Genomic DNA, 26,306 nt, shown 5'->3' on the forward strand with positions numbered 1-26,306 from the left:
TTCAAACTTAGAAACGAGCGAGTAGGTCTTCATTGAGGCTGGCTACAGGAAGAGAAAGAAAAGAAAGAGGAAAGGAGAGGGGAGAGACATGGAAAGGAAAGCTAGGGATGAAGAGAAACTCCAGCAGGACCACCGACTGAGCAGACGGTAGAGGAGACAGTGAATGCTACAGGAGGGGCCACACCATCCTCTCCACTGTCCATCATCAACCCAGTCAAAGGACTCCACATCACACCTAAGTCAGCAGCAGCCAGAAAGGAGAGTAGCCACCTCTCCATCAAGGAGGGATGCTCTCCAGAGTGGGCACTCAACTTGGGTGCCCACATTCCCTGTCATGTGCTTAATAAGCCTATTTACCTGAAGGCTACTTCACCCAAAGCAGTTCTAGTCAGGAGTTCTACTGTCATAGACCAAAAACAACCCGGGAGGAAGGGATTGGTTTCCTCTTAAAGCTCACTGTTCTTCAAGAAGCCAGAGCAGGAACCCAGGGAGAACCTGGAGGCAGGAACTGAAGCAGAGATTCTGTATGGAGGGTGCTGCTTGCTGACTTGCTCTCCATGGCTTGCTCAGCAGTCTGCTTTCTTATCCAAGTAGACTATCTGCCCAGGGATGGATGGCATCACACACACTGGGCTGGATCCTCCTGTGTTAACCACTAATTAAGAAAAATGACCTATGGGCCAATGTGATGGAGGCATTTTTTCAGTTGGGGTTCTTTCTTTCCAGATGACCCTAGATTGTCACAACTTAGCAAGCCCAACTGAGCACTGGTCAATTGGACACACGACACATCACTATTCAACTATAGTCTTTTTCTCATTTGTCCCTGAAATGTAATGTTAATATTAATATTGCAATATAAAATAAAATGTAACTTTAAAAGTCTCACAGTCTTAAAAAAATTTAACACTTTAAAAGTTCAGTCTTAGCCAGGCCGTGGTGGCGCACGCCTTTAATCCCAGCATTTGGGAGGCAGAGACAGGTGGATTTCTGAGTTCAAGGCCAGCCTGGTCTACAGAGTGAGTTCCAAGACAGCCAGGGCTATACAAAGAAACCCTGTCTCGAAAAACCAAAAACAAAAAAAAGTTCAGTCTTGGGGTTGGAGAGATGGCTCAGCGGTTAACAGCACCGACTGCTCTTCCAAAGGTCCCGAGTTCAACTCCCAGCAACCATATGGTGGCTCACAATCATCTGTAATGCGATCTAATGCCATCTTCTGGTGTGTCTGAAAACAGCTATAGTGTGCTCATATAAAAAAAAATTTTTTTTTTTTTTTGGTTTTTTTTTTTTTCGAGACAGGGTTTCTCTGTATAACCCTGGCTGTCCTGGAACTTACTTTGTAGACCAGGTTGGCCTTGAACTCAGAAATCTGCCTGCCTCTGCCTCCCAAGTGCTGGGATTAAAGGCGTGCGGCGCCACCACCGCCCGGCATAAATAAATTTTTTAAAAATTAATTTCAATTCGGGCCCAGCATGGTGGCACACACCTCTGATCCCTGCACTCAAGAGGCTGAGGCTGGTGGCTCTATGAGTCTGAGGCCAGCTACAGAGCTGGTTCCAGGACAGTCAGGGCTACAAAGAGAAAATCTGTCTCAAAAAAAAACAAACAAAAACCCTCCACCTTTACTGTCTGGGACCCACTCATGATCTTCTGGGTTCCAAAGGCCTAGATAGCTCTATTTCTCCAGCTCTGCCATTCACAGCACATGCACTGTGCCTCAGAGGCCAGGACCAAAGCTGCTGCTGACCTTGGTGGTCATCCCATTGTACTGGTGTATCCAATGGCCTCTCCTGGCCTCTCAAAAGTGCCAACCCTCTGCTGCTGTCTATGACCCCTTCGTGTCTTTAAAACCAGGACTACGGGCTAGAGAGCTGGCTCAGTGATCAAGGGCGCTAGCTGCTCTTCCAGAGGACCCATGTTCAAATCCCAACAGCCACATGGCAACTCTCAAGCAAATGCCAATGCACATAAAATGGAAAGACAACAACAGGACCACATGAAAGAAACGTGCACACCATCAAAGCCAACATGAACTATAGATTCGGTCACCTCTCAGCCACGGCCTCTGTGTGCTGACCCTGAGATAATAACTCCCAGAAGATTTCCCCTCAGGGATGCTGGTCTCCAGTTCCAGCTACTCAGCATCAATTGCTCCAAGTGAAGCAGTTCCACTTGAGTGGTGCTGAACCCTTCTCGATCATAGCCAGTGATCAGTCACACCTAACCACAACTACAGATTCTTAATTCAAATTTCACAAACATAACCAATTCCCCGTAGAGTTTTTAAGGAACTGTCAAACTTCCCTCTGGAACTTCCCAAGCCGGGCCTCTACCGTCGGCACAGCTCTCAGCATCACCTTCCAAGTTCTCACACAGTTCAATAAGCTCTGAACAATCAGTAGCGTTTCCTGCCCAATGTTCCAAACTCCTTCCACAATCCTCCCCCATGACAACATGGTCAGGTCAGTTACAGCAATACCCTGTCACCCTAGCACCAAGTTCTATTCTAACTTGCTTTTCTGCTGCAGACCTCTGAGCTCGAGACTAGCCAGGTCTGTAGAGTTCCTAGTGCAGTCAGGGCTACAGAGAAAAGCCTTGCTCCAAAGAAAACAAACCAACCAACCAACCCACCCACCCGCATGCACATAGGAGAGCAGGGCTCGCAGAGTCCAGACAAGGCGTTGGATCCCCAGGAGTGAGAGATCTAGGCCTTTGTGAGCCACCCAAGCAATCTGTCCTGCGCTTATCTTCTTATACCTTTTAAATGTATAAGAACCACAAAAACATATATTACTTATCAAACTATAAGATATTTTTAAATTAATTTAGCAATTCCCTTGAGGAAAATGAAGGTCGCTGAGCCAAAGCTAGGCACAGTGGCATGTGCCCATGGTCCCAACACCCTGGAGCCTAAGGCAAGAATATCTTCACTTCAGGCTGGGGGGGGGGGTGCCCTGGTGCTGTGGGAATCCAAAAACAGAGCAAAGGCTCCATTACACAGCTCTGTACTGAACCAAGGTGGTCACTGTTCAGAATACAATGTGAAACTTACATGATTCTCAAGCTTACCGTCACCCCTCTGCAGCAGAGACTCACACTTGCGTCTCTCCCACAAACACCTTCGTCTCCCCGCACCCTCCATGCCTACCCAGCTCTCCTGTCCACTGGGTCCAGTACTAAGTCATCCCACCATCAGCAGGGCACCCAGTGTGTGAGTTAAAGCCACTTCTTGCCACATGTTACACAAGGGTCAGGATTACTCATAAAGAGCAGGAACTCTGCCACAGCCAACGCTGTATCTCTAACACTCAGGGTGAGGCTTCACTTAGTAGAAAAGACTTAAATCAGCCAGCTGTTGCCTTATCTAAGGCCCTACTAAGTATATGCTGTGATGCTTTGTATATGCCTGGGCCAGGGAGTGGCACTATTAGGAGGTGTGGCCTTGTTGGAGTGGGTGTGTCACTCACTCTAGCTACTTGGAAGCCAGAATTCTGCTAGCGGCCTTCAGATGAAGATGGAGAACTCTCAGGTCCTCCTGCACCACATCTGCCTGGATGCTGCCATGTTCCCACCTTGGTGATAATGAACTGAACCTTTGAACCTTTGAGTAATTAAATGTTGTCCTTATGAGTTGCCTTAGCCGTAGTGTCTGTGCACAGCAGTAAACCCTGACTATGACAATATGCCTCAAGTTATTTCCTGGTACAAGAAGTGCCAGGTGTTCAAACCTCAAAAGACAGGGACAGAATACATCGTACAAATAACCTGGCCTTCCTCAGACCATGCCTAACCCCAATTTCACCACCAGTCTGAAATAGACTAGATACATCAGAGACCAATAAGATGGCTCAACAATCAGAGCCTAAGGGTCTGAGTCCTAACACTAAAACCCCAGCAGGAGGGGAGGATCAATGCCCACTGACTGTCTTTTGTCCTCCACATGCCATTATACAAGCCCCCAACTAACACCCCCCCCACAACAACAACAACAACAAAAATGTAAAAAATAATTACAAAGAAATGTAACTTTAAAAACTAGGCCACCAGGTAGTGAGTGGTCCATGCCTTTAATTCCAGCACTCAGGAGGCAGAGGCAAGCGGGTCTCTTGAATTTGAGGCCAGTCTGGTCTACAGATCAAGTTCAAGGACAGCCAGGAGTACACAGAGAAACCCTGTCTGAGGGGTGGAGGGGAGCCTAGAGGAAATGAGATATGAGAGCTCACAGCACTGATCTTGTTTACTGTATCAGACAACTGGGGCTGCTAATATAGCGCAGTGTTAGAGCAGTGCTTGCCACATACACGGGCCTGAATTGGATCCTTAGTACTTACATAAAAAAACAAGATACTGCTTGTCTAGATCAGACAGCTCCGTAGTTTCAGAACCTGTTCTATGAGAGGTCTAAAGAATATTAACATTTTACAAAAGAAAAAGGCCAGTAAATGCATGGACAAAAAATAAAAAATAAAAACCCACAACATTCAAAGTATACCCAAAATATACTCAAAACTGTGTTTTCTATACCAATCCTATAGTAAGGAGAAATTTCAAAGAGGCATGAAATCTGCCCTTTCCCATTAAGATGGCTGCCTAAATTTCTTAATAAGGAAGTATCTTGTTTATATCCACCAATGTAGCACAAGGCACAGTGGCAGAGAGTGCTACTCTGGAGAGCCAGAACATTAACAACAAGTAACCATGGAAACAGAGAGGTGAGGTGATATTTATTTTCCATTTTATACTGTCCTGCAAAAATTAAGGTGAAAAAAGCCTACACGGCTCTAAAGGATTACCACTCCAATATCTGAGGAGAGATTGGTTCCTTTCCAGAGGACTCATCACGAGGCTGCTCCGAGAGAGAGCGAGGCTCCCTGGGCTGCAATCCATCCCTGCCATATGGCCGAGAGCTCCTCAGCAGATGCTGAGGAGGGCTGTGTCAAGAGGCAGGTTCCCTTCTCAGCTACCACCGTTCCTCTACCAGGGCACTGCTCAGTACCAAAGGCAGGGTAGGGAGTGTGCCTCCCTCACATCTGGGAAGTAGACTGCTACAGGGCTCCTTAGAATGCAATGTTGACGCAGCTCTTAATCCTTTTACTAGCCTTGTGGACACGCACAGGCCTACCCTGAAAACATCATAAGTCTAGATAAAATCCCATGTCCTTCTGTACAGCTCAAGGGAGACATCCAGCTGTCAGCAGTCATCCAGCTGTTAGCCTTCCTGAGGATCCAACAGTGACAGTGCTGTGGCACACACCCCACTGCCACTGCGTGTCTCACCAGCCTTAGTTCCCTAAGAGGAAGTCAGCTCTTCTTTCCTTTCATAACAACATCTTTGGGCAAAAAAAATGACAGGAAAAGTCAGATTTGGGTGGAAAGCTTTCTAGGCAAGTGCTGGACTAGGTACAGAGAGCCTGCATGAGACTGGCCCAGAGATCTTTCCACTGCAGCCTCCTGCCATGCTCTGACTGCTGCATGGACACTCAGAGCGAAGGCCCTGGCAGCTCAAAGGCCTGTAATTCCTCGTGAGACAAAGAGAGCTATGAAAGGCTACTAAGCCTCGCCGCTCTTTTATTCATGCGCATAAAGCCAGTTCCTCACCTGACATGACTTAGGAGAACGTTCCCTAGATTGCTCCTAAAGTCCAAAGACCGAAACAGTCATTTTTATACCCTGGCCTCTGGGACCACTCTTTTCAGAGGAGTTGGAGAATTATCATGGCTGCAGGAGACCTGAAGGGCGGACTTTGTTTCCTAAGACCATAAGGAAGATCTACATTAACAGAACTAATAGAGCCAGTCTATTAAAATCATTAGTTTCATTAAGAACTTGCCAAAGCTGGGTGACATCCCTTTTTACATCCCAAGGAACGAACCTTCTGAAATCTATCAGAAAGCCTCAAACGTTACTTAGGATTTTCATTTAGGATTTCTGCCCTACCTGATAGAAATCATTCCTAATTCATTTTAAAGGCTGACTTTATAAAGGAATAGGTTTCCAAGCTATTGGCAAAATAGTGCACACGGCAATAGAACCGTAGGACAAGCCTGCCAAAGTTAAAAATTAAAGTGATACTGCAGGAGAGCTTTCTAACCAATGGTGGCCAAGGTGAGCACAGCACACACACACAGAATAAATTATGAATTTTAATAAACATCACATCCTACCTAACAATTGCTGGGGAATACACTCCTTCTTGCTTAAAGATGCCATTTCTCCTTCATGCCATACAAACAGTAACTCATTAGAGCCAATTGAAACAGATACCAAAGGGAGTTTTTGATTAAGGTCATGAATCTGGACTGACAGGAAAGCGATGGTGTCTCAGGGCAAAAGTCTATTTAGGGAAGAATTAAACCTGGTAGCGGGGAAGGTGCTTTCAATGCGGTGAAGGAGCTTTGCGACTTCTGAACCAACCTGCTACAAGAGGGTCATGAGGCTCACTACAACGCACAGCTAGAAAGAAAAGGAAATTGTCTTAGGATATAGACCAGTTTTCCTGTAAGAAACAACTAATAAGAACCAAATATCCTCATCTATCTCTTTTTACTTCAAAAAGGGTAATTTGACTCTAAGTTCCCAAGAGTTTATATACACACAAAATGCTTTAAAACTCCCCTGAGAGCCGGGCGTGGTGGCGCACGCCTTTAGTCCCAGCACTCGGGAGGCAGAGGCAGGCGGATTTCTGAGTTCGAGGCCAGCCTGGTCTACAAAGTGAGTGCCAGGACAGCCAGGGCTACACAGAGAAACCCTGTCTCGAAAAACCCAAAAAAAAAAAAAAAAAAAAACTCCCGAGGTCCCTGGAAGAGCATGAATGATGCCAAGGTGGCCAGGGTTAACATCCCCTCCTTCTTTTCCCTGGATAAAGGTCAGGCTGCTGACCTAGCAATGTATCTACCTTGTGAATAATGTCAAACAAACAAACTGATTGAATCGTTCGGCTAAACAACCATCGCATCAATCAAGACACAAGGTCCAGACAGGAAGTCACTACAACTCTTCTCTTTTCCGATTGTTCCCAAAGGGCATTTCTCAGCCATCTAGCTGAACAGTGTGTGCAGGTAGAGGCAGCTAGAGCAAGTGGAAGCACCCTTCTGGAATTCAACAACCCGGAGAGGAAAGCTGCACCTTCAACTCCTGTGACAAGATGGCACACTTGCCCAAGTACACTGTCCAGGAAAACCTAAGAGGAACACGGTCAACAAGATGGAGGAGGAGGGGCAAAGTAAAGACATCAGGCATGGTAAGGCTCTTAGGAAACTGACACTATGATCTTTTCTCAATCCTGTCCAATCATTATGCTTTAAGCATTTGCTCCGCTGCCAGTCATGGAAGAGCGAACAGGAACCACTGAGTGGTCAGGTGGACTCCTGTCCTGACTCGGGACCCTATGAGGCTGCCCTCTTCCTATGGTAAATTAACCTGGAAGTATGTACCTCTGAGGGTTTGCCTCTGCCTCCTGCCTCGCTTTCTGCAACTGAAAGAAACCACCTGGTATTGTCAGACACAAGAGAAACTGGCCAGCTTCAAATCTCCACTCCTTACACTCAACAGCCACTGTCAATCCTAACTGAGTCATGAAGCTACTTCCAGAAAAGGTTAAAGCTATTTTGTAAAATGAAGGGATTGTGCCAGGCTGGTAATCACACTTCACAGTCACATTTTTTTTTAAATATTTCTTTTCTTTTTTCCACAGTCACATTTTTAAAACTTTAAAATGTCAGCCGGGCATGACACCTTTGATCCCAGCATTTGAGAGGCAGAGGCAAGCAGATCTCTGAGAGTTGGAGGCTAGCCTGGTCTACAGTGTGAGTTCTAGGACAGCCAGGGCTACACAGAGAAACCCTGTTTTGAAAAAAACAACACAGTGCTGGAAAGATGGCTCAGTGGTTAAGAGCACTGACTGCTCTTCCAGAGGTCCTGAGTTCAATTCCCAGCAGCCACATGGTGGCTCACAACCACCTATAATGAGATCTGATACCCTCTTCTGGTGTGTCTGAAGTCATCTACAGTATACTTATATATAATAATAAATAAATCTTTAAAAACAATTTAAAAGGAGGAGGAGGAGGAAGAAGAAGAGGTTAATCAGACTACTTTCCTTAAAGGAGCCCCAACTCTATATGCTCACCTTACTCCCCTGGGACCTGTCCTCTCTTCTTTTTAACAATGTCACTGGCAGGACATGTCCAAGGATCCACTTAGCACTAAGCACTTAGCTGGGCGTGATGGCGCACGCCTTTAATCCCAGCACTTGGGAGGCAGGTGGATTTCTAAAGTCAAGGCCAGCCTGGTCTACAGAGTGAGTTCCAGGACAGCCAGGGCTACACAGAGAAACCCTGTCTCGAAAAAACAAACAAACAAGCAAGCACTAAGCACTTACTCCCTATACACGCTCACTCTTGTCCTTCCCTCACAGGCCTCTCCACAACCAAGAGGACCTGTGCACAAGCATGGGGTTTTTTTGTTGTTGGTAGTTTTTTGGGTGTTTTTTTTTTTTTTTTTTTTTTGCTTTCCATTTAATGACCCTGGTCACATACAGACTTTCTTTTCTACCCTGAAATCCACTCAGACATTTTCACAATTGTTTTTGACGAGTCCCACTACATTGCTCAGGCTTGTCTCAAGCTCACCAGGTCAAGTGATCTCTCCAGTGTCAGCCTCCCATCCAATCAGGAACCAGAAGATGTGACGGTGCCCATCATCACTGAGACCTTGAAGACCCACACCTCCACAGGAAAGATCATGAGACTGAGTCCATCCTAGATCACGGCTGCCCATCTTCACGGCCTCCCATGAGCCTACCACTAGAAAGTGAACCTCACTTCCTCACACCTACCAAGGAAGTAGCATATCCTTTCAGTCAACAGTCTGTTACCAAGCTCCATTCCAGTCAACCACTGATCTCACAGGGCATACAAAAGGCAAGTCTGCTAGTGTACTGGGTTGAAAACAGCATCCTCCTCCAAAATTCCTGTCACCTATAAACTGGGGAGGACTTTTATTTGGAAACAAGAGTCTCTGCAGATATAATCAAGTTCAAATAAGATAACACTAAAGAGGCATAAGTCCTAATCCAATGACTGACATCCTCCTAATAGGGAAATGTTGACACAGATGCAGGAAGGCAGAGGCAGAAACTAGAGAGACACACTACCACCAGAGGCATGCAGTACCAAGGACTGTCAGTGAGCCATCAGAGAATTACAGAAGTAAGAGAGGGAAGGGGAGTCCTTCCCAAGAGCCTTCCTAGAGAGAGCATGCAGCCCTGCAGACAACCTGGGTGAGCCCACTGCTCTCCAGACGTATGGCTCTATCGTAAGCAGTGCAGCATGCGAGAGTTTGTTCCATAGAGCAGCTCTCAGGAATGAGTGGAAGCCGAGTAGAGTGGTGTACATGTTTAACCCCAGCACTCCGGAGGCCAAGGCAGATGGTTTTCTGTGAGTTCAAGGCCAATCTTGTCTACATAGTGAGTTCCAGGACAACCAGAGACACATAGTAAGACCCCTCTCAAAACAAACAAACAAACAAACAAACAAACAAACAACAAAAGGAAGGAAGGCAGGCAGGCAGCTTGTCAGAGTTAAAATGAACAGAGTACTTCTAATTGTCTGGTGAAATTATGGGTGAAATTCATGTATTGTAAATGTCCACAATGTTAAAACAGATAAAGCATAGTATCTTTCTTCCAAATCTTTGAGCTGGAGGTAAAGTGAAGGCAAGGAGACACTCCACCACAGCTGAGTATTTCTGATTCCAACTGCTAAAGGAACTGTGAAAACTGTACGCAAGGACCCAAGTCAGACCAGGCAGCTCCATCCCACCTCTACAGAGGGGCTTCTCAATTATTAATAGCTATTTAAAACACCACATTCAATGCTCAACACTTCTACCTGATTTAAGGCTGTGAGGGGGTCACCTGCTGAAGGACCAGGAACAGATCAAAGGCACTTTCTGGAACCGCTCCACCTTTTAGAATTTAAAACACGTTTCCCTACTCTGAGTAGGAGAATAGCAGCAGAACGGAAGAGCTGCTGTTATAGCTTCCATCTTTCTGCCAAATGTGCTGATTTTGCTCAAGGGCCAGCGAACTACATTCTGCTCAGTCCAGGCACTAAGGATTCAAACAACCAGATGGCCAGTGGCCTCAGATCACATAGGCCAGTGTACCTTTTGCTGCATGATTGACAGAGGAGAGAGGTTCATCATCAGATGTGGAGCTGAGGTGCCGGGCAAGCTCCCCAATTCGCTTCTGTTTCTTGAGGGGGGCAGTGCATTCTGGGTCAGTTCTCCTCTTCATTGTTACTGCAACCATAAATCCCGTCAGTCAGCTCTGAGGTTAGAACTACTGGGAATGAGGCAAGGATCCCAAAGGTAACAACCATCGTCAGCCGGATGAGATGTGGCCACTGCACGCATCTCCTAATGCTAACACTTGAGCAGCCTCTTCCTCCAAGAAAGGTCCAGGAGGGAGGCTAGCTGAGCTCTGTTTCTCAGTAACGATGGTTAGCTTCCCTAGGAAATGAGGTGCTCTCAGAATCAGAGCCCTCAGTGCTATTAGCATCAGATATCAAAAAGTTAGATTAACTCAGCAAGGCACAGGAGGCCTTTGAGTGCCTGCTATTCTATAACTTTAGAGACAATACTGGCTATTTATAACAATGTGTACTGGAAACAAATTATGAACCCTACTAAGTAACAGTTACAAGTATTTCCAAGGACAGTCAGAGAATGATTTTTTTTCATCATCTTTACCAGAACAATGAAGATCTTATTATATATGGGGAAAATGATGGGATACGGCCTGTTTCCTGTTTTGAAAAAAGAAAGAGCACAGCGTAAGGCATGGGAGTACGAGCTGAGTGACAGCCAAGAGGGGTGAAAGAGACAACAGATGACTTAGTAATGGGATACAAATGACTTTTTTTCCTTTAAAAAAATTTTTTTGACATTAACTTTTAAGAATACAAGTACAAGCCGGGCGTGGTGGCGCACGCCTTTAATCCCAGCACTCGGGAGGCAGAGGCAGGTGGATTTCTGAGTTCGAGGCCAGCCTGGGCTACAGAGTGAGTTCCAGGACAGCCACGACTACACAGAGAAACCCTGTCTCGAAAAACAAAAAAAAAAAATAAAAAAAAAATTAAAAAAAAAAAAATACAAGTACAACTCCACAATAAGGAATGGAGAGCTGGGTGCATTTGGCACCTGCCTCTGTCTTAACACTCAGGAGTCTGAGGAAACCTGTAGAGAACCTGCAGCAAACTCCAAGGGCTTGAGGATGTAGCTCTCCCACGGAGCCTTGCCCTGCACATGCAAGGCCCTGGATCCCAGCCCAGCGCTGCACAGGGGAAATGGAAGAACAGAAAGCTTCCCTCGGTGGCCAGGAGCTGGTTTATGAGAAGCATAAAGTTTAAAAAAAGAAAAAAAAACAGGACGGGGAGCTGGAGACATGTGTATGTCTTAAATTCAATTCCCAGCACCTACACTGGAAAACTCACAACTGCCTAGAACTCTAGCTCCAGGGAAACAAACACCTCTGGCCTATGCAGGCACCCACATGCCTATTTAAAATAGTCAAGAAAACCTAAAAAAAAAAAAAGAATTACAGGCTGGGCGTGGTTGCACACACCTTTAATTCCAGCACTTGGGAGGCAGGGGCAGGTGAATTTCTGAGTTCCAGGCCAGCCTGGTCTACAGAGTGAGTTCCAGGACAGCCAGGGCTACACAGAGAAACCCTGTCTCAAAAAGTCAAAAAAAAAAAAAAAAAAAAAAAAGAATTACAAAATCTTCAGGAAAAGTAGTGTATTCAAAGAACTCAGGAAAGAGAAAAGACTTTAAAGTTGGAAGTACACTGGTATCTTTGGGGAACAGGGACGCTGGGATACAAGAATGGACTTCTCTGGCGTTTGAGTCAGACATATAGTTTTAAGACCATGTGTTGTTTTCACTATGAACTGACTACTCAATATTGTCATATGAAAATCAGAGCCAGTTCAACTTATTTCAAAACATTTGTTGGGGTGGAGGGAGAATGAGCATCAGCAGTTGAGGAATGAAAGTAATGGAATCTGAAGGGGTATAGCAATCCCTCCCCTTGAAACCTAGCAAAAGGTTTCCGTATTTCCAGCCCGAGGATGAACCTGTGGACCCAATGTACAATCATCCCAATCTCAGGAGGCAATTTCCTAAGTGACAGTGGCAGCGCCTATTAGAGGAAAGCAGGAAAGCCAGGCGACTGAGCCAACAGAAAGCCAGGCCCGAGGAGCCACATTTTTTACTTGACATCATAGATAGGTGAGCCTACTGGAAAGCTCATCGCTGAGGCTTCATCTAGTCACAGCACATAAAATGGGTCTCATTTAACTCTTAAGTCCTCCCGGTGGGTGTGGGTGTGGGTGAAGCGGGGTTGGGGGGGGTGCCACTAGGAACTCAGTGTGGTCTGCGATGGGGCAAGTGAGATAACAGGAAACAGCTTTGTAGAAGGGCAAGGCGGCAGATACGAACGTCCCCTCCACCACAGCACCTTCGACTGGGGCCTCGCAGGGAATCCAAGCCAATCCTCTCATTTCCTCGGCTAGGGGAAGGCCAAAGGGCTATCGAGTGACCTACAATGGCAGACGCGCTGTGACCAGGCACTTCTAAGCGCTGCTAACCCCCGTATGCAGAGGGGAAAGAAGGGAACGCCATCTCCCCGACGGAGCTTCTCCTTTGGAAACGTCAGGTGTGATACTGTGTGCGCAGCGACCAGCAGCAGCGGCAGGAGCGGAGAGAGGCTACCCGAAGGCGGGCAAAGTGGCCGCCGCAGGGGAAGGATGCTGTGCCCGTGCGCCCGCCCGCTCGCACCCCCCCCCGGGCCGCGCGCCTGCACTCACGCTGAGGGGATGGGGCGAGCTGCCGGCGAGCGGAGACGAGGGACCAGGCCGCCACTGTCGCCGCCGAGGCTGTCCCTGCAACCTCCTCCTCCCTCACTTTCGTTTTCCTCGCAGGGCCGGCTAGCTGCGCGGTCGCGCTCGGAACCCGCCCCGCGGGCGGCGCCGCTTGATAACGTCACGAGCCCGCCAGCCCCGCCCCCGCTGGGCTCAAGCTTGGCCCCTGGGGAACTGCCCAGGTCGCTCAGCGCGCAGGACCCGAGGCGCCTGCGCGGAAGGGGGACCTTAAAAGAATGGGGGGCAGAGAAAACCCACTAGGAAAGTAACCCTTGTCTACTCCCGCCATAAAGAAGAGAAATCAATACTTCACCTCAGTTTATTCATCTTCTTATGGAGTACCTGAAGAGGGAAAACTCCCAAGATGTCTTAATAAATCATGTGGAGTCTGTATTATTTATTACCACCGGTGGGGCTGTCTCAGGCAGAGGAGCGGGAAGCACCCTCGGACCTCCAGTTTGTTCGACATTTTAAAGACAAGGACTGCAACTGTGATGTATACAGAAAGGCAGCTCCAAACATGTGCAACAAGCAAACATTGCTTTTTTTTTTTTTCTTTTCAGAAGCAGAGAGATAACAAATGGTGAGGCAGTTAACCTTTAGGTCAGAATCACAATCACATGGTATAGATATTTATGGCTGAGCCGGGCGTGGTGGCGCACGCCTTTAATCCCAGCACTGGGGAGGCAGAGGCAGGCGGATTTCTTAGTTCGAGGCCAGCCTGGTCTACAGAGTGAGTTCCAGGACAACCAGGTCTATACAGAGAAACCCTGTCTCGAAAAACCAATTAAAAAAAAAAAAAATTTATGGCTGATCAAGAGACCAGTTTAGCATAAGATTTAATGACTGGTCGAAGTGACCGGAGACGAATTTTTGCCCAAGATAGTTTTAGCAATGAAAGTATTCTTAGGAGCTAGGTGGTAGTGACGTACACCTTTAATGCCAGCACTCAGAAAGCAGAGACAGGCATATCTCTGTGAGTTCGAGGCCAGCCTAGTCTACATAGCTAGTTCCAGGACAGCCAGGGATATATTGTAAGACCCTGACTTGGAAAGTGGGAAAAAAAATCCTAGAAAGTGTTTCACAACATGACATAACTGTAGTTTGGTAGCTCTCTACAGTATCGTCATTATATAGATTTAAGAATACAGTCTGAGGAGCCGGGCGTGGTGGCACACACCTTTAATCCCAGCACTCGGGAGGCAGAGGCAGGCGGATTTCTGAGTTCGAGGCCAGCCTGGTCTACAAAGTGAGTTCCAGGACAGCCAGGGCTACACAGAGAATCTCTGTCTCAAAAAACAAACAAACAAACAAACAAAAAGAATACAGTCAGAGACACAAGCTGGCCAAGGTCAAGACCTGTCCCTGTTCCATAGGACATATTTAACAGTGGACTAGGCATAGCTCAGTGTCAAGACTGTTTGCCCGGTACACACCAGATCCTAGGTCTGATTCTCAATGCCGCAGACTAAAAGAAATAATGGCGTCGGTGGCATTTGACCATATGCACTGAGATGGACTGTGACTCTAACTCCTCTTCCCATTTTCAGACCAATATAACTTTGTTGGACATCTCAGCTGCGTTTGTCTCTTAAACCCCGAGAATTCAAATGTCAACATATGTTCTCCCATAATGCTGCTTTTAAAAAAAAAGGATTTTATTTTTATTTTATGTGTATGCGTGTCCTGCATACACATATGTATGTATGCCACATGCATATAGTATCCTTGTAAGCCAGAAGACAGCATTGGATCCCCTGGAACTTGAATTACAGATAGCTGTGGGTGCTGTGCTGAACCCAGGTCTGGAAGAGCGGTAAGTGCTCTTAACCCCTGAACCATCTCTGCAGCCCCTTTCCCAGGTGGCTGGCACTATATGATTCAGTCTGTTTATTTGTCCAGAGATCTGATGAGTTTACCTTTTCTTCATTTCCCTGAAGCCAACAATGCACTTGAGACTTGAGTTCAAGTTTGCCTTCTAATTGTCAGGTAAACATCTCCTACCCTATCACACCTCATCCTCCCCCTCCCCTTCCCCTCCCCTCTCCCCCTTCCCAACCCTCCTTCTCCCTCTCTTCCCCACCCCTAAAGTTTTGGCAGTAATCTCCAAGTTATGATGCCTGTCTCCAAGCATTTCTGTTTGAAGCTTTGTTTGTATTATCATGTGTGAGCCTATGGCAACCCATCAGTGACTCGACCCTGCCAGTGACTTCCCACTGCTCTTAGGATGACACCAATGTTCTCTGGGTGGCCTCAAAGCCCTTCAGCCTTGTCCTACTAGCCCATCACTTCTCACCCTCCTGGTGCCGTCTTTCTCAAACACCTTGTCCCTAGGGTTTCTCTCCCTGCTTTCTCTCAATGGACCATCCTTTCCCTTCATGATGCTAATGACCACTTACCTCTCCAGTTTGAGTGTAGTGGTGATAGTAAAATATGCATTTTAGATAAGTAAAAATAGCTTAGTCAGGATCCCCTCTACACCCAAGGCTGTCCCAGATAAGCAGAACCCAGTGACATCACTCACTTAAGATAACCAGACAATCCTAGAACCCCATGACGTCCACTGGACAGTATGCATGCAGAGACCAAAAGCAATGCTCTGCTCTGCACATCTGGAGAGACAATACCATGATCTTCCCTATAGCTGAAGAGTCTCCCCACCCCCGACCCCAGGATCCTGACCATCGAATCAGAGACTTCTGTTAGAGACTGGACCTGACCCTCAGCTAGGATACGTCACACAGGTGAGCGGCCCTGGGGAGATAAGCTTGGGGCCATAGTTAGGAATTTAGAGTGTGAATCTTGTGTGATGACCCTCAGCATAATAAAACAGAATTCTTGTTATACTGTGTGTATTTACCACGCATCCCTATGGTCCCGCTTGAAACAATGGGTTTAGCACTTTCCCCTGTGGAAACCTTTCCAGAGTTCACAAGGGTATTTACCATCACCTCCATTTAGGAAAACTAGCAGGCACTGCATCCTGCCTCCCACCACACCATACCCATCTGTGATGGTTTGTATATCCTTGGACCAGGGAGTGGCAACATCTGAAGGTGTGGCCTTGTTGGAATAGGTGTGACCTGGTTGGAATGGGTGTGTCACTGTGGGTGTGGGTATAAGATTGTCACCCTAGTTGCCTGGAAGTCAGTCTTCCACTAGCAGCCTTTGGATGAAGACATAGAACTCTCAGCTCCTCCTGCGCCATGCCTGCCTGGATACTGCCATGCTCCCACCTTGATGATAATGGACTGAACCTCTGAACCTGTAAGCCAGCCCCAATTAAATGTTGTTTTTTATAAGACTTGCCTTGGTCATGGTGTCTGTTCACAGCAGTAAAACCCTAAGACACCATCAAAAAAGACTCTAAATTTATGAGGCTTGGCAGAAAGTGGATTAGACTCTGAGCCATTGACCCCTGAAGAATCTTTTTGTTTTGTTTTGTTTTGTTTTGTTTTGTTTTTTTGAGACAGGGTTTCTCTGTGTAGCCCTTGCTGTCCTGGAACTCACTTTGTAGACCAGGCTGGCCTCAAACTCAGAAATCTGCCTGCCTCTGCCTCGGAGTGCTGGGACTAAAGGTGTGCTTCACCACGCCCAGCAGGAAGAATCTTAAAATATAGAAAGTCACTGTCAGTAGAGAGACAGAAGATGAAAAAAAAAATAACTGACTGAGAAATTAATCAATTGAAAACAGCAGCAGGCAGATCTCTGAGTTTGAGTCCAGCCTGCTCTACACACCTGAATTCCAGGCCAACCAGGGAGACCCTGTCTCAAAAACCAAGGAATAGAGGGAGGGACGGAGGGAGGGAGGGAGGAAGGAAGAGGGAGTGGGAGAGGAATGGGGCAGGGAAACAGTATCAACAACTATTTCATAAGGTGGGCTCAGGCGCTTAAGAGCACTGGTTGTTCTTCCAGAGGTCCTGAGTTTAATTCCCAGCAACCACATGGCTCACAACTGTCTATAATGAGATCTGATGCCCTTTTCTGGTGTGTTTGAAGACAGCAATAGTATATTCATATACATAAAATAAATAAATCTTGCCAGGCATGGTGGCGCACACCTTTGATCCCAGCACTTGGGAGGCAGAGACAGGTGGATTTCTGAGTTCGAGGCCAACCTGGTCTACATAGTGAGTTCCAGAACAGCCAGGGATATACAGAGAAACCCTGTCTCAAAAAATCAAAACAAAAAACAAAAAAACAAACAAAAAAAAGGAAAAAGAAAAAAACAAAAATAAATAAATAAATAAATAAATAAATCTTTAAAAAGAAAAAAAAATTTGATACAGAAAAAAATATTTTTAACTCAGGGTCTTGTAGCCTTGGGCTGCCACAAGTCTAAGACAGCACTATGCTACATATTGATATATTGAGTTCTGGACCAGCCTGGGTACAGAATGAAAATCTACCTAAAGAAAGAGGAGTGGCACACACCCTTAATCCCAGACCTCAGCAGGCAGAGGCAGAAGAATCTCTGAGTTCAAGGCCAGCCAGAGTTATATTGTGAAACTCTCAATAATAATAATAATTATAATTATAATAATAATATATTAGGCCGGGCGTGGTGGCGCACGCCTTTAATCCCAGCACTCGGGAGGCAAAGGCAGGTGGATTTCTGAGTTCGAGGTCAGCCTGGTCTACAAAGTGAGTTCCAGGACAGCCAGGGCTACACAGAGAAACCCTGTCTCAAAAACCAAAAACAAAACAAACAAAAAAAATTTATAATATATTATATTATTTAATAATTTTATTATTTTTATTAGTGTTTGTTATATTTATCATATTTGTTATGTTATTTAACATTTTGCATAATTATTTAATAATAATTTTAAACCATAAATACCCCCAACTAGGTAAGCATAATGTGGATCATTTTTCATACTTTCAAATTCTTAAATATATACATAATAGCTGAAAGCAAATATGTTGTTTGGTGGAGGTTTCAATGTATATAATACATTGAAATGTATTAATAGATGTAATAATTCTCAGAAAGATTCTAAAAGGAACTGAGAGGTAAGCTTTCTATATTTCACTGGAAGAGGGAAGATAGTGATTTTTAAATTCAATGTAAAGTTAATATCTATATGACAATCCCCCATTTAAAAAAAAAAAAAAAAAACTTTTGCCGGGCATGGTGGTACACGCCTTTAATACCAGCACCCGGGAGCCAGAGGCAGGCGGATTTCTGAGTTCGAGGCCAGCCTGGTCTACAGAGTGAGTTCCAGGACAGCCAGGGCTACACAGAGAAACCCTGTCTCAAAAAACAAAAACAAGCCAGGCGTGGTGGCGCACGCCTTTAATCCCAGCACTCGGGAGGCAGAGGCAGGCGGATTTCTGAGTTCGAGGCCAGCCTGGTCTACAAAGTGAGCTCCAGGACAGCCAGAGCTATAAAGAGAAACCCTGTCTCGAAAAACCAAAAAAAAAAAAAAAACAAAAAACAAAAACAAAACAAAACAAAAAAAACTTTAAAAAAATTTATTTAAAGGGGCTGGAGAGATGGCTCAGTGGTTAAGAGCATTGACTGCTCTTCCAGAGGTCCTGAGTTCAATTCCCAGCAACCACATGGTGGTTCACAACCGTCTGTAATGGGATTTAATCCCCTCTTCTGGTGTGTCTGAAGACAGTGACAGTGGATTCATAGAAATAAAATAACTAAATCTTTAAATATTATTTAAAAATAAATGTTTAGTCATCCCAAGGGCACAGCTGCAATCCACATACTTGGGAGACAGAGGAAGAAGGATGGAGATTTCAAACACATCTCAGCAGTAAGTTTTAGACCACCCTAGGCTACATGAAACCCTGCTTAACAACAAAAAGCTGGGGTTTTTATGGACAAAAATTAGTAACTTTGCTGCATTTCTTTCCAGATTACCAGACAGCAACAAAAGGTTACAAAATTACCAATGCCAGGCTGAAGCAGGGGACATCATACAGATGTTAAATAGTTTTGCAGATGTTAAGACTTTCTAAAGACATTCTGAGACCTTCTATAGGCTGACTGATTTCGGACAATTCCTTAACCACTACAAATTACTGGAATTTACCCAAGACAAATTAGACAACTGACTAGTCCTATATCTACTAAAGAAATTGCTTTCATAATTGTTTTCTTTTTAAGCATCCTTTAAAAGCTTGAAATCCAATGACCCTTTAGTTTCATTTCTGTTACTGAGATAAAACACCCTAGCAAAAACAGAACAAACAAACAAAAATCTAGGGGAGAAAGGGCTCACTTTAGCTACAATGGTTGCAGTCCATCATCAAAGGGGAGTCAAGGCATTAGGATCTTGAAGCAGCTGGTCAAATCACACCCACTGTGAAGTGCATGCATGCTTGTAATGCTCAGCTCACCCCCTACACTTAATAGCTCAGGACCATCAGCCTAGGGGATGGTGCTGCCCACAGTAGGCTGGGTCTCCCCACATGAACAGTCAAGACAATCCCTCAAAGTCATATTCACAAGGCAGTCTGGCATTCCCTCATGAAGCCTCTCTCTTTCCACATAATTTTAGGTCATGCAAACTGGCAACAGGAACTAAGCATCAAAGCCGGCTTCGCTGGTGACAACCACAAACATAAAGAAGTGACACCAACTCTGTACAATCTCTTCTGGAGAATATTTTATAAGAGGAACACTTTCTAGAATATTCTACAAAGCCAGCATGACCCTGCTATCAAGAACAGATTCAGACAACAGAAGAACTTGTAGAGCAATGTCCTTCATGAGTATAGAAACAAAATATGAGCAGACTGAGCCAGGCAGTGGTGGCACACACCTTTAATCCCAGCACTTGGGAGGCAGAGGCAGGCAGGTTTTTGAGTTCAAGGCCAGCCTGGTCTACAGAGTGAGTTCCAGGACAGCTAGGGCTTTACAGAGAAACTCTTATCTCGAAAAACAAAAACAAAACAAAACACCCAGCAGAACAAGTCTGGGGGTTCACTTTTCCATATCTACATGTAGTACAGTACTCATTAGGAGTGGGTATGTAAAGACCTGGCACATGCATACCCCTGGTTTTGTTTATGTCACATCAGAGATGTAAGACTGCATGAAAGAAGCCGGGCACAGAAGAGTTGTTGATGCTCAGCTCACTCTCCACACTTAATAGCCCAGGACCACTATCCTAGAGAATGGCGCCACCCACATCAACGAACAATCAAGACAATTCCTCAAAGTCATATGTATGGTTCACATAAAGCTCAAGAGCAATGCAAAGGACTCTTGATGCCAGGGCAGTGGTTGGTTCTGAGCCAAAGAAAAATGTACTGGCCACAAGTGTGATTGTCGCAGTGATGGTGGAAGTAAATTCGCAGTCAAAACTCCCTCAACTGTTTTTCCCTGAAGACTGGTGATTGCACTCCTGTAACTTCACCTCAGCAAAGCAAAGTTAACATGTAGGTGAATGAAGGCACTGAGCAGGCTGTGGCTGGGACCAGTGAGAGGTCCACCCCCCCAGGAACCCAGAGGATGGAAAGGCAGAACTGAATTCTCTAAGTTGTCCTCTGGCCTCCACGTGTGAACTGTGACATGTGTACATGTGCATGCACACATGCACACATACATACATGTATACATATACAGACATAATATATCTAAAATGCAAAACAGAGAAGGCTACTACTTGGTTTACATAAGAAATTTCAATTGTAAGATTGTTTTCGACATGCATGTTTTGTAGACATCAAATTATTTTAAAAAGATTATTTTCTTTTCCGGTGTTTTTGACTGCATGCATGTCTGTGTACCTTGTGCTTGTGTGGTATACATAGAAACCAGAAGAATGCACGGGATCTGAAAAAGAAGTCACTACTTTTAACCATTAAGTCACCTCCTACTCATTTATTTATTCATTTGTTTATCTTATTTTGAGACAGGGTCTTACTATGTCCTGGAACTCACTCTGTAGAGCAGGTTGGCCTTGAACTCAGAGATCCACCTGGCCTCTGCCTCCCAGGTTCTAGTACTGGGATCAAAGGTGTGCACTACCACTGCCTGGTGATGTGTTTAGTTTTTAAAAATATTCTAATTTTATTTGTGTGTGTGTGTGTGTAAGCATGGACACATGTGAGCACAGGTATTCACAACAGCCAGAAGGGGATGTCAGATCCGCTGAAGTTGAAGCCACAGGCATCTTGAGCAGCCCAAGGTGGGTGGCAGAGGACCAAACGTTAGTGCTCTGCAAGAGCAGCCAGTGCCCTTAAATACTGGGCTATCTCTCTAACCCTGACATTTAATGTTTAACTTGTTTCAGTGACCAACGATAGGGACATTTTTATGGCTAAATTTGAAAAGAGCATTGTAAAGGTAAAACTAAAGCTTCCAGACTTTCCTTTTTAGAAATAAAAGCAAGGGCTGGTGAGATGGCTCAGCAGGTAAGAGCACCCGACTGCTCTTCCAAAGGTCCTTAGTTCAAATCCCAGCAACCACATGGTGGCTCACAACCATCCGTAATGAGATCTGACTCCCTCTTCTGGAGTGTCTGAAGACAGCTACAGTGTACTTACATATAATCAATCAATAAATCTTTAAAAAAAAAAAAAGAAATAAAAGCAAGAATAATCTGCTCTGAAGAAATCTGGTAGTTCTCCAGGATTTTTGTAGGTCCGTTGTATTTCTTTTCTCTGAAGATTAAGAATTCATCATCCCGTAAGTCAATATCTTTAAGACTTCTGAATCACTTTATGTAAGAAAGAAACAGACTGTGTAACTATGACTCAACCTAGAAGTCATCAAGGTGGAAACAGCTTTGAAAGAATTCTGAAGTATTCCTTTTAAAAGGAAATACTAGGATTGTACATTAAGAAGGTGGGTCCTTCCATATCCACCACTTGGCCGAGAATGTTCCAATATTTTTTAGTAGCGCCCATAATCTTCACTTCCTAACCCTGAATTGAAAGGTTATACTCATTCTCGTGGTTAAAAGAATCCTCCAGGCAAGCCGATACATCAATAAAATTCCTTTTTAATAATGTCCATGGAGTGAGTTTTCTCTTTTCGTTCATTCTTTTTTATTTCAGTTAAAGTAAATATTTCTGCTTTTTGCTCAGAAAAGCACTTCAAGACATATTTTCATGATAGGGTGGCTGCAGACTTCTGTGAGACACAAAAGCAATTCGTGCTTTCTCCTAGTATCTTTCAAAATGCTGTTTAAATGTGTTTGCTTGACTCGGAAACCTGCTTTGTTGATGACATTTAAGGCTGTTGACAAAACTTCTTTCACAGGCTTGTAAGAAGAATCTTTGTGGTGCTCATCCATGAAAAAATATATGTGTAAATAAATTATACACATCTAGATATATAGATAGATATAAATATAGATAGATACATAGATAATAATGCCAACGTGAAGTCCACTCTCATTAAATCAGTCTGCTAGATACATTACTAGGCACGCTGGCTGTCCCTTCTGTGCATAGTGGCAAGGGTTTATTTCCAAAATTTATTTGGCAGGAAGAAAAAAAAGTCCTTTTTACTGTTTTCAAACTGTTCAAAGCCTTCTTCATAGTCTGCAAAAGGATGCATAACATGGGAATTCTTTGATGGGTTCAGTGTGCACACAAGAAAGGAGAGAGCTAACTACATAAAGAGATGCCTGTTGGATGCACAGCTTACTGAGATAGCCTTTTGTCTTAGTTAGGGTTTTACTGCTGTGAACAGACACCATGACCAAGGCAAGTCTTATAAAAAACAACATTTAATTGGGGCTAGCTTACAGGTTCAGAGGTTCAGTCCATTATCATCAAGGTGGAAGCATGGCAGCATCTAGGCTGTCATGACACAGGCAGAGCTGAGAGTTCTACATCTTCATCCAAAGGCTGCTAGTTGAAGACTGACTTCCAGGCAACTGGGGTGAGAGTCTTAAACCAACATACACAGTGACACACCTATTCCAACCAGGCCACACCTCCAGATGATGCCACTCCCTGGTCCAAGAATATATAAACAATCACACCTTTCAAGGTGGGGAGATGGGATGTGCACATTCAATTTTGCTGGTATCAAACCTCAATTAAAATTAATTCTCAGCCGGACGTGGTGGGGCACGCCTTTAATCCCAGCACTTGGGAGGCAGAGGCAGGCGGATTTATGAGTTCGAGGCCAGCCTGGTCTGTCTACAGAGTGAGTTCCCAGAAAACCAAAAAAAAAAAAAAAAAAAAAATTAATTTTCGGGGAGGGGAGGCTGAAGCGGAAAAAAAATTAATTCTTGGGGCTGGAGAGATGGCTCAGCAGTTAAGAGCACTGACTGCTCTTCCAGAGGTCCTGAGTTCAAATCTCAGCAACCACATGGTAGCTCACAAACATCTGTAATGAGATCTGATGCTCTCTTTTAGTGTATCTGAGGACAGCTACAGTATACTTACATATAATAAATAAATAATAAATTAATTAATTCTCGCATACACACACACACACACAAACAACCACACAACCTCTGTCCCTCTCTCTCTCTCTCTCTCTCTCTCTGTTGTTTTTTTTTTTTTTTCGAGACAGGGTTTCTCTTTGTAGCCCTGGCTGTCCTGGAAACTACTACGTAGACCAGGTTGGCCTCGAACTCAGAACTCTGCCTGCCTCTGAAAGATCCTGACAGAATGTAAAAGGTCACAGAAACCCTGAAATTGGCAAAATACATTTCATTGTTAGCAGAACTAGCTTCACTGATTTGGAAAAATAGAGGTGCACAATGCTCTGGCCGCTCCTTGAACCCGTGTGTACCCCCACTGATGAAGCCCATTGCAAGGTGTTTGTGATATTGGTTGCTGGGGAAGAGTCGGAAAATCTCCACGGCAACCACAGCCGGGGCCAATCTGGAGTTGCTGCACCTGCACCAGATTCTTTCCTTGTACCCCTCCCATACCCATTTCTTGAGAAATCATTTTAGAATAGATATTGTTTAGATCTGGAAATCCCCTACTCCTTCCTTCTCCTTCTCCCCCTGAGGGCCTATAAAAACTGGGACCCCTTTCCCCTCGGGGTCAACTCCTCTACCCCTGCATGGGATAAGAGTCGTCCCCAGAGCTCTGGCTTTTCCGAATAAAGCCGAATAAAGTGGTTTGCATCAAGCTTGGTCTCTCCTGAGTTCTTGGGGGTCTGCTATTATCCCGAGACTTGAGTGAGGGTCTCCCTTCGGGGGTCTTTCACCTCTACTTGCATAGTGCTGGGACCAAAGGCTTCCACCACAAACCTGGCTGGAATGCTTTTCTCTCAAATCAAAAATAGAAATGAAACAATGTAATACATGATTTTTATCATTCTGCTTTTCATTGATACTGTTTTTTTTTTAATTGAGGTCATAAAAACCAAACAAAAGGCTACACAGAGAAACCCTGTCTCAAAAAACCAAAACCAAACAAAACAATAAAATAAAAATTCACCAAAAAATATAAAATAATAACCTAAGCCAGTGCCACAAGCCTTAAATCCCAGGATTCAGGAGACTTGAGAGAGGTAGATCACTGAGTTTGAGGATAGCCTGATCTACATAGAGTTCGAGGTCAGGACTTGAGACCTTGTCTCAAAAAAGCAAAATAAGAGCTGGTAAGATAGTTCAGCAGTTAGGAACACTGGCTACTTTTGAGATGTTTTGCCTTGGATTCCCAGCAACCGTATGGTGGCTCAGGGCTATAAAGGGATCTGATCTCCTCTTCTGACCATGTAGGTGTACATGAAGACAGAGCACTCCTACATTAAAAAAATACATAAATAAGCTGGGCGTGGTGGCGCACGCCTTTAATCCCAGCACTTGGGAGGTAGAGGCAGGCGGATTTCTGAGTTCGAGGCCAGCCTGGTCTACAGAGTGAGTTCCAGGACAGTCAGGACTACACAGAGAAACCCTGTCTCGAAAAACCAAAAAAAAAAAAAAATAATAAATAAAAATACATAAATAAACAAATTTAAAAGTTTAAACTAATCCCAGCACTTGAGAGGCAGAGGCAGAAGAATTTCTGAGTTCAAGGTCAGCCTGGTCTACAGAGTGAGTTCCAGGACGGCCAGGACGGCCAGGGCTACACAGAGAAACCCTGTCTCAAAAAACCAAAAAAAAAAAAAAAAAAAGTTTAAACTAGCCGGGCGTAGTGGCGAACGTGGCGGGTGGATGCCAGCACTTGGGAGGCAGAGGCAAGCGGATTTCTTGAGTTCGAGGCCAGCCTGGTCTACAAGTGAGTTCCAGGCCAGCCAGGGCTACCAGAGAAACCCTGTCTCAAAAAACCAAAAACCAAAAAACAAAAGTTTATACCATGGGCTGAAGAGATGGCTCAGAGGTTAAGAGCACTGACTACTCTTTCAGGGGTTCTGAGTTCAATTCCTAACACCCACATGATGGCTCATAACCATCTCTAATGAGATCTGGTGCCTTCTTCTGGCCTGCAGGCATACATGCAGGCAGAATGTTGTATTCATAAAAAAAAGAGCAGTGACTGCTCTTCTAGAGGTCCTGAGTTCATTCCAGCAACCACATGGTGGCTCACAACCATCTGTAATGGGATCTGATGCCTTCTTCTTGTGTGTCTGAAGAGAGCTACAGTGTACTCAAATATATAAAATAAATAAAATTTTAAAAAAGTTTAAACCATACAGAAGTATACACCTTTAAGGAGGGGGTAGGGGAGAGGGCAGGAGACAGAGTCACAACATACAACAGAGGCAGCGTGAATTTCAGGCCAGCCAGAGAGATCCTTTCCACAAGTAAATAATACACACAAGATGAAGGCAAGATAGAATCGGTTCAACTCATTTAAGATTTTTCATTTTGAAATTATTTCAGTTAAGAGAAAAGGTTAGGAATAATACAGATTATTTCCACATACATACCCTTTTATTGTTATTGTTTTGTTTTGTTTGACAGTGTTTCACTGTGTAGGCCTGGTGGCCTAGAACTTACTCTGTAGATCAGGCTGGCCTTGAACTCACAGAGAACCTACCTGCTTCTGCTTCCCAAGTGCTGGGATCAAAGGGATGTGCTATCATGCCTGGTTACCCTTTTCTTCCTACATATAATAATACCAATCTGCTATAGTTTTCTGTATTATTATATGTTCATTTTTCTATATGAGCATATAGATTATTTTTTATAAATAATGAGATTGTGGGCAAAATGCTTTCTTATGCCAAAACACGACAGTGTTCGCATCATAAAAACAAGGATAGGCCCTTACTTATCCTTAATTATCAAAACAAGCAAGTTAACATTATTAATATGACTCAGTAACCCATAAACCTCATTTATGCCTTACCAGTTGTCTCATAATGTCCTTTGAAGAAAATAATCTTTTTCCCCCATCCCTGGGACCAATACATGTGCTACCTAATACAAATAGGTCTCAGATGCAAACTAAAAGCAAATGGTTGCATAGAATAAATAGCCTAGTGCATAGAACTGA

At 44.6% G+C, this 26,306-nt stretch overlaps 1 protein-coding gene across 1 annotated transcript in view; it reads right to left on the reverse strand.

The window, feature by feature from the left end:
* The window catches only part of Cmtr1 (cap methyltransferase 1), a 42,881-nt gene extending 29,863 nt beyond the window's left edge, over nt 1-13,018 (reverse strand). The window contains exons 1-2 of the mRNA XM_021149870.2: nt 12,870-13,018; nt 10,168-10,302 (exon numbers count right to left, since the gene is read on the reverse strand). Coding sequence (XP_021005529.1) covers nt 10,168-10,297 — 130 coding nt within the window. The 5' untranslated portion in view covers nt 10,298-10,302; nt 12,870-13,018. The remainder of the gene's footprint in view (nt 1-10,167; nt 10,303-12,869) is intronic.
* Between the last annotated feature and the right edge of the window lie 13,288 nt (nt 13,019-26,306).

The sequence above is a fragment of the Mus caroli genome, unplaced genomic scaffold (assembly GCF_978045245.1).
Source record: "Mus caroli unplaced genomic scaffold, Mus_caroli_1 scaffold_18, whole genome shotgun sequence".
Classification (NCBI taxonomy): Eukaryota; Metazoa; Chordata; class Mammalia; order Rodentia; family Muridae; genus Mus; species Mus caroli.